The sequence below is a fragment of the Emydura macquarii genome, unplaced genomic scaffold (assembly GCF_026122565.2).
Source record: "Emydura macquarii macquarii isolate MOO-44397 ecotype Brisbane River unplaced genomic scaffold, CSIRO-AGI_Emac_v2 contig_2636, whole genome shotgun sequence".
Taxonomy (NCBI): domain Eukaryota; kingdom Metazoa; phylum Chordata; order Testudines; family Chelidae; genus Emydura; species Emydura macquarii.
This window is the reverse complement of record NW_027132773.1, coordinates 17915001-17925000: the sequence shown is the minus strand read 5'-3', so window position 1 is coordinate 17925000 and position 10000 is coordinate 17915001. Positions and strand designations below refer to the sequence as shown.

The 10000-nt window shown below is 32.1% G+C and overlaps 1 protein-coding gene across 1 annotated transcript in view; it reads right to left on the bottom strand.

Moving 5' to 3' along the window:
- Window positions 1-10000, bottom strand: part of FOXP2 (forkhead box P2) — a 608458-nt gene that overhangs the window by 242797 nt on the left and 355661 nt on the right. The window contains exon 4 of the mRNA XM_067564236.1: window positions 3302-3479. Coding sequence (XP_067420337.1) covers window positions 3302-3469 — 168 coding nt within the window. The 5' untranslated portion in view covers window positions 3470-3479. The remainder of the gene's footprint in view (window positions 1-3301; window positions 3480-10000) is intronic.

Genomic DNA, 10000 nt, shown 5'->3' with positions numbered 1-10000 from the left:
CAGTAAATTCACATAAAACATTTGAAAACATTATCTTGGTGGAACTGACTTAATGAATACTCAAAATGCAAGCTCAAATCTACCCTGTAAAGCAATCACATTTTTAGCAACTATTTTGACCTTAGTGACAGAAACAATTAATTCTACAAACCTAATATCAAAATAAAATTCTACAACTAATGCAGAGTAATTTGTCAATGTATTTAATCAAAAATATGCTATTTCCACATATTATATATTCTAGTATCTAACACTGATTTTAACAGATTAAAAATAAGTGTATGATTTTTTTAGCTATTAATTTTCTGATAACACCACAAAATTAAAAGAAGAAGAAAATTTTGAACTGGTTACATCCATTATATCACATTTTCAATATTAAAAATATATGTTCTCTGTAACAATATTTATAGATTGATAAATATCAGCACTAGGATAAAAAGTTGCTTAGAGTCTAGCCATATATCTTTAAAGCTGACCTGATGACTTGTGACAGTACCCAACACATTTATCACCGAGTATATATAACAATATATTATAGAATACTGTCAATCTGTCTTGATACATGGATGAAGAATAACTGTCTGATTTAAGTCAAACTTTCCAATCTGTAAGGATACAGCAATATAACTAATCAAGACAAAATCAGGATTGTCCAAACTCCAAAATTATTCCACACAAAAGCCTCAGTGGAGACTCATATTTTAACTTGGTTTACTTTTGCTAAATCTACCAGTTTCTGATCAAATGTCTGAACAAATTGTTTCAGCTAACTGACCAGTCCTATTTTATTAAGCAATTTAAAGTAATTTCAGTTGCTCCTTGTATATAAGCATCCATCATGACTTTTAACTTTAACCAGTAAATATTCAAACCAAGTTGAAAAGCTCATCTCTTAATTCTTCTTTGCTCAATTACCTGTTCTGATGTCTTAGCAACACTTTAACTAACTGTCCAATTACAGGAAATATACTTATGTTAAAAGCAACAGCAGTTTACATTATTACTTACACATAAGAGAGAAAGCCACAATAAACTTGATTAGTTTATTTTAAGGCCCACATTAAGTTGACTCAGGGAGCCAAAAAAGAAAATTAAATTATGACATTAGTACACTATTTCTCTGCAAGTGCATATTTAAAAAATAAAGAAAAATAAATACAGATTTCTTTTACTTTTAAATGTCTGTCCGGTAACTCACATAAGAAAATTAATGATCTAGAAAGTTACGATAGTGGTAACAATAAAAAACATCTTGCATTTTTCTTTTAAACAACATTTAAGGAAAAAAAACCCAAAAATGTAGTACAAAGGTATGCAAATTACCAAAAGGATATTACGTTACATGTTTACTCATATTTTATGTTTTACATCAACATGTTCTATAGAAGGATTTATATACCAAACTCAGTTGGTATTTAAATCCTATGATGCAGACCCTATCATAAAATGCCTCCTGAGTCCTATTAAGTGTACCCACAGTTTTACTTTGCCTGTCTGCTTATTTAAGATATAATCACAGTTTTGAAGAAAAGATTGTCACTTCTAAGCCTGTCCCCTCAGAACCTGTCTGTTATTAATACTCCACTGGATATTTTCATCTTCAATTGTTATTCTCTGTGGTCTTTGCAAATGCTATCTACTGTAATCTGTGACTATATGGACAAATGAGCTATAAACATCTAGGGTTGCTGCTTTGAGTAACATGTAAGTGGTGAATTATTCTGTTGATATGTTTTGTGGTGTAAAATACTGCAGTTAAATTTGGTTTTTAAATCATTTTTCCATATTAAATGGACTATTTCTTAGCTGTTTAATAAATATTTAAATGTTGTAATGACTTCAAAAATCTTAAATAAAGGCAAGGGCATGCTTTTAATATGAAAATAATATAAAATGTAAAAATGATATAGTTTTAAGGCAACTAGGTGCTTAGAGGGCACTAAAAATACATTTCCTCACACTGTAATACAGTAAGTGCTCAGCTGTTAAAATAAAATACACTTACAACTGAAAGAATGCACAGATGTAAGAGTCTTAACTTCTCAGATTTCAACTATAACTATTTTATTTAATTTTTCCACACTCTCTGTCATCATTGCAAATATTTAATAGGCAAAGTTCCTAGAAAAACTGTCTAAGAACAACTACCTTTTAAAAGTCACTATGCCCTATTGTTATCTCAGAGGCCCAAATTTGAGTCATTTAGGTATACCACTATAAATGTTTCTCTACCAAACCTGCTTTTTTAGACTGTGAGGCTACTTTCCCTTCAGTAATCAAATCCAGGTGTTGCTAATAAAATATATCAATTTATACAAATGAAGATGAAATCCTGAAAGATGCTGAGTGGCCTGTATTACGGAGATGAATGGCTGTTGAAGGCATCCAGCAGCTTAAAAGAGGAGCTCAGCATCTTGCAGGATCAGGTCCCAGATGCTTACCAATTAAATTGATTTTGGCATATACACTGGAGGCAAAGTAAAAGAGATTAAGTTTGCTTACATTTAGAAGGAAAATAAACCTTACAGTGACACAAATTTAATCAAGCGTATTTGTTAATTAATTGACTTTTAATAAAAAACTCTCTTTTTAGTTGGTCAGCAGTTTATTTTTCTAATTTTAGAAGCATAAACTGCAGTCAGATGGCATATACAAGAAACAAACAAACTTCAAAATGATTCAAAATGTCAAAATGGAAGTATCTGTATAAAAGTTTTTGCCCTCTTCTATAAATATACGGTAGGCTTTTCAGCAATATCAACACATATGTAAAATAAAATGTAGTCTTTATCTTTCAAGGTGATGTTAACTGATCAGTATTTTGTATTTATAACTATCACAGCAGAGCATCTGTATTGTGAGAAGTCATTCTGATCCCTTCAGCTTAACTCAGACTTTGGAACAATTCATTGTATAAGCAAGCAAAGTATCAAGTAATGTGGCCCTCTGGTGGAACAGTAAGTATCACATTTTACATCACAGTATCACACAGTAAACTAGAGGTTCTAAAAACATTTACTGAAAAGCTTCGTGGCAACTTTTATAAATATGTTATGCAAACCTACTTACTAAAGAGCACATGTATTGCATTATAATGCTCATAAAACATTACTAATATGAAAACACTATAATTGTATTTCAGCATCACCATGCACAAAAACAACAACAAATAATGCACTGTACCCTTTGGCTTATACGATACTTTACATTCACTACATATACAAGATCTACATAAGGATATAAGTAAAGAAACAGCTTTATTTATTTAAAAACAAACACTAAGCAAAACAAAACTTACCTGCTGTTGTTGCAGATGCAGCAGTTCTACTGTGCTTACTTCAGTGCTCGTGTCACCACTTGATCTTCCATCTCTGCTGCCAGCATCTAATTGGCTGCTTAGAGCGCTCATTCCATTTTGATTCATTGAACTGTTGCTTATTGTCTCTGTCGCAGATTCCTGCATCATGACTTAATACCTAAAAGTGATTAAGAAGTATCAATTAACACACACATTACACCTTCACACTTCCATTATCAAGATGTCCCTCTCTGCCAATTACAGACAGCATCTTTAGAAGAAGAAGCAAAAAAACCCTGCATAGTCATTTTCCAAGAAATGCAATACAAATTCTGATTTCATACAGACACTAATCACTGAAATTATGATTTCTATATGCAATCTTTGTGTGGTTACATTTAACAGCCAAAATAACATACCATGCATGCAGCATGGTCAATAGCATTTATGAATGACTACATTTTAAAGTCTACCTATAAAACCAGTTTAAATGAAGGCACGATTTCACACTCTGCTCTATATTTCCTATTATCTTGCTTTGACAACCATGGATGACTATACAGCCTTATTTAAAATATTCACTATCTTGATTCTGTCAGAATTTTACAGCATATCTTATGCAAGGCTGTTGTTTAATGATGCACAGCTAATCATACAAAATTAAAATTTTGTAACGGTGTTACAAATCATATGGTATCAACCAATGATAAATAGTATAATGGGCTTCTCCTTTTTTGTGACTAAATAAAATTTTGCCTTGGAGGCATTTTAAGAAAAAGCTCCTGCTGCAAACACGTCAGATATTGCCTATTTTTTTAATCAAACGGCTGATATTCATTTATTTTTCTGACATTTAAAACATTTAATACTGTCCTTCCTGGGAAGTAATTAAGCTTATGCATGAGCAGCAATCAAACTGTTCACTTGAAGATGACTTAAAACTCAATTTTAACATAGGCAAATAAATGAAAGATATAAAATTAATTTTCCAGGCATGTATTAGATATGAAAGCTGGAAATAAAATCTATCAAGAATATCACTAATGATTGTGCTAAAAACAGCATAAATTATGCATATTACCTTCTCTACAGTAATAAATGTTTTATCATTTTCACTGCATAAATATACTGTACTTTCAGGATAGCAATGAGATGTCCTGCCAAGATCAGTTGAAATCCTTGCAGTAAATAAAGAACCAACGTGCCCTTACAAACCAGAATTTCAAGGTGCACTTTGCATCTATAATATGGAAAGGTCAATTTCTGTTCTCAAAGCTACCTAAGTCCTATCCTGTACAAATGGTGTCAAAAGGTAACTCGCTTTCCCTTATTATTACACACAGTATACTGAAAGAATCCCCAATACAACCTTGCTGACAAGTGTACATAAGAATATCAATATATAGATAAATAATCTGTTTAAGAAAACTCGGTTAAAGAAATAAAGCTTGTTACTTAATATATTGTTGAACTTACTCACTTCTTTCCAACTACGTACAAAAACCTTCCCTATCACGACAAAACATAGAACAGGTCAATACAACAAACTACTTTCACAGGATTTTAATCAACCATCAGTATAAGTTAACACAAAGAAAGACTTCCAAGAAAAATAAAAAATAAATATGCATTTTGTATGAAGAAAGTTGAGATAGCAAAATATGTTATTAAAGGATGTTCTGGTCAAGAATAAACAGGATACATATTAAACAAACATGAACATAGTTAACATAAAAGAGGGCAGCTGTAATAACTACAGTAAACAACTGCAGAACCAGATGTGTTTATGTACAAACAGTCCTTGTTAAACACTCTATTGAACATAAACTAAGAAAAATAATAGACATGGAAAATGTGATACACATAGTGATGAATTTTACAAGAAGAAAACAAACCTAATACTCTTTTCTGAGATTAGGCAGCTAATAAGTATTCAAATTAGGCATAAATTTTACATGTACAATGTTTAAAATATTCAGAGAAAAGAGTCTGATTGCCCTTAGTAGTTACATGAAAATTCTAATGTGAGTCTTCCACAACTGTGGGAGAAGGCGTCACTTTTACATTTTTACAATATTTACTTTCAATAAACACATTTGGCATGTATATCATAGTGAAATCCACTTAAAACCTCTTATGAACTGGATTTTTAAATGCAGTTTGGGACTCAGGAATTTCAAATGTTAATCCCCCTTCAGCCAGACAAAGATTGACCCAACAGACAGGTTCAACTCTTAAAATTCTAATATCAGACAATAACTGTGATATATTTAGATATGTGGATTAAAAGGAAAAAGGGCTGTGAATATACTTTAATCAAGCAATCAAACATTAGAAAGTTTGAAAATTAAAAAAAAAAAAAAAAGTCAACAATCATATGTTTACATATCTCTGAATCTTTCATTACAATTAGAAGAGAGGGGTTAAACATCTTCCAGTTCATATTAACCAAAGGTTTTCATGCCTTGTGGATTTTGTATTCTTGCAAAGCCCCAGAGTGTATTTCAGGCTCTGCATTTTAAGTTAAAGTGCCTGTGAGCCAGAAGAACCTGTTTTAACACAACATGACCAGTACTGGTACTCCTTGCTATAGAAAACAACAGGCTCTGGCCCAACATTGACATGAAGAGAGAAAGGCTACTACAGAATATGAATATTACAATATGTAATTTATTTGGAGATGTAGTAGAAGAAAGATTCAAGTTTCTTTAGGTAGAAGAAAAAAGAACCCTAGAATTTAATGGTTCAGAAATAAAATGTGTTACAGGTAGCTAAAGAATATTGTTAAAACATGCTGTGCCAAGATTGGGATAGTTTTGGTGGGTAATCCCTACTTCCACTACTTACCACTGCCAACTAAAAAAAGGGTGGGTGAAAAGAGGAGAGAGGGTATAGAATTCTCCCCCCTCACACACCCTTGTAATTATTATTTTATTTTATTTCTTTGCATAACATCACAGCCCTAACCTCTTCAATTAAAGTGCTGAAAATATCTATCAAGAATTTAACATATTGGTGTGGGGATAATTTTGAGCTCAAACTTCATAGCAGGCAGAATAAGGCACTTGGTTTTTTTTGTTTTTGTTTACAGACTAAATACAGGTTAGCAAAACAATCATAAATAAATACAAAAGAAACAAGTGTTGACATCTATCAGGCAGCCACTGATTGTCGGAAATTAAAGCTTCAAATTTAATACTTCCAAAGAGAATGGGAGGAAAATACATACACACACACACACACACACACACACACACACCTACCTATATACCCACCGCTTAATCTCTCTCACACAGTCTCTCTCTCTCTCTGTCTCTCATTCACAAGCACACGCGTATATATACACACATATGCACATGCATACACATACTTTTGCTGTGACTCCAAAACTCTTATTGTTAAAAGTAAGACAGAAAGCTCTGCCTTCAGATATTTTAAACAAAGGCGGTGGTAGTGTGGAAATCTTTGCTGCTCACTGGAAGAGAGAATGTAGATTATCATTTTAGCATTGGGTTGCACTGCATGTTGAATTCTTAATTCTGCCATTATACACAGGGAATAACCTACATTTAAAAAAAACCCCACTCATCCTATGAAGTTAGAAAACACAGTTTTACTCTTCTTCCCTGCAGTAACCTGTAAGTTTTCTGTGTTTTTCAAACAGCAAGTCACTGTACAGATACTTATTCTCTACACCACTTCCCTTTTGAAACATTAAACTGACACTGGAACTGACTGCACAAGATTGCATTTTCTCTTCCTAAACAACTTGAATTGAAAGGTTACTTAGTGTAACAATATTTACTTGCAGAATTGTGTTGTTACCAAGGGTATAATGGATGGTGGCTATGCAGGTTTACGCAAGAATGAGTGAAGCATGAGGCATTAGCCATGTGTTTGACATGTTTCAAATTGCTATAATCCAGCATTAAACACACCCAGCAATTCATGCCATTTCTTGCAGCCATAATCTTGAATAAAGCGTGCACAACCACTTATTATATAAATTAGTATATGACTCCCTTTTGTAGTCACAACAATGCTTTTGTGTTTATTTTGCATCAAGATGTGGTCTTTTATTTGTACAAATAGCAGGATATAAAGACATAGCTCAATTAGGCCTCCTTACTTTATGATAGGGTAGCACTGAATGCTAGACTTGTTTGTTTTATTTTTCCCTAAGAAGTATAGGTTTTGTTGGTATAAAGTGTAGTGTATTCACTTCCTTGTGTGACCAGCAATGCATTTACATTTTTTCAGATCTGTGTTCGCTGTGATGTTCACGTGTGGTTCTCAACTTTCGACAATACATACAGCACGGAATATACCTGAACCACCACCAGGGGTCCTTCTTTCTGACAGAAGTTATGCCTGTAATTGAATGTGCCACTATTTTATATGGGTGATATTCTTGGTATTTTTGTCCTTGACCCTGTGGTCCACTGGGTGTTTTGGCTGAGAAAATATCAAACTCTTACTCATTCACACCTGTGGTAAGGTATTATTTTTAAAACACACAAGTAGTTAAATTATTCTTTTTCCTGTAATGGACACCATCTTCACAGAATTAGGCAGAGGAAATTTGGTAGATGAATATATTGCATAACAATACATACAGACACTTTAAACATGGAAATTAATTATGGCCATCACAACTTGTCCACAGTTTTAGAAATCAGAAAGACTTTTTCCTTCTCAAGGCTGAAACAGTCTGAAATTGTGACAAATTTTTAACTTTTTTTTTAAACTCAGGAAATATGCTTTAAAATCCAAACGTTCTGAATCAGAATATTTGTAACATATAAAAAACAATCAGCAGTAACCTTTCTCGAAAAGTAATGCTAGTGACAACATAGTATAGTACCAGAGTTTATATATTTATTTATATATATACACACACACATACACACACACACGCACAATATCACAAACATATAACACTATGTGAAATTCTCTAAGGTAACCCTGAATTCATATTGTTCCACTTCATAATATCTTTGCTAGAATTCTGATTTTTAAAACTTGATTATGATATAAAAGTTAGAGTGAAAAGTTGGGTTTAAATAAGGGTAACTTTGTGCTCAACTGGAATTAATTCATCATTGACATTAGGCACAATGCATTGAAGTCTAGTGCTGGTATGCTAAAAGTCTTTAATACTTAAGATTGCCTAATAAATCAAAATGCCAAATATGAAGGACATAGCTGAATGTGTAAGAACAAAAACTGTTAAAGCACAATGAATATTTTTCAAGATTTCGTTGTTGTTTTAACTAAAACATATTGTCTTTCAACATATGATTTAAGCATAGGTATAAATTACTTCAATGGGTATTTTTAAAAAAAATGTAAGTAAATTAATACTATTAAGTGTAATAAAAAAGTCAATTACTACTAAAATTGTTTTACACAAAGTACCTTTAAAATGTTTAATGTGCTAAAATATATTAAACAATGAACTCACAACTGTCTGAAAATGTAGAGTGGTTTCTGTTGTTTGAAAGACATGGAGAAGTTTTCGCTCTGAAACGTAGACTGCCAATACGCATTGTAGTGAAAGACATTTAATGCAAACTGAACTTCAAGTTCTGAATTACAGTACCTATCTGAGCTTAAACAGATAGACATATACTACATTTGCTTCAGTCAGCTTGCTCATCATCTTCTCTGAAAAAATTATTTAGAATTTTGGTGGCAAAAAAGATAATATCTTCAAAGCCAATTAGCCATTTTATTATTATAACATAATTATGACTTACGGTATTAGTTATGATTAAAGTAACTGAAAATTAACAAGAACAGTTTTAAGATATATGTTATCTATTACAAAACAGAAAATAACTATAAATACGGAACATACAATGCAAGCTGAACAATCACTAACACAGTTTATTGAATATGTTGTTACAATAAAATTGACAATTGAGATTATATAATTATTATAAGTGACTGTAAGCATATATACAACAATTTTGATGAACTTTAAGCATAATGGTAAAGAATTATATCATTTCTCTCTGTAGTGCAACATTCTACCTTAGAACATTCTACCTTAGGTGCAATTGGCATAGATCTGAAAGTTTTAGTTCAGGTGAACTAATCTTGGTTTTTTACAGTTAACTACAATTAAAAGAACAAATATTTTGACCAACACATTTATCTCCATACTATCAGCTACAAATTCTCCTGCTGTCTATATAATGTATGTGTACCTGATTATCAGCTGTGCTGCTTTTTCAAACTGCTACCAACATCCTTTTTCAAAGTACAGTATCATATTTAAACTATTCCATATTTTAATGTGTGGTAGCTTTTAGATTTATGCCATTTCAGTTCATTTGGACTCATAAAAATGTCCTCGGCCAATCCCGAATGGCTGTAATTTATTTGATTTCCAAAATTCAGGAACATACTGCAGCAATCGCCCCATCACAAAACAACACTCCAGCTTCCCAAAACATGAAGCAATATCTGACTAATTTCAAATTGCCTTTTATTTTCAGTGGAAAATAACCATTAATCTTTACAAAGACCAATGTAATCTACATTACTGGCATGTATAGTATTGTAAAACACACGCCTATAAGTTATCTGTGTGATAGTTACAAAAAGGTGTTAGTGTGCATTACTACATCCCAGACACAAATGAATAGCCAATTTCATGATAAGGTTCTTATTAGAGCTGTTATAGTTTGGGAA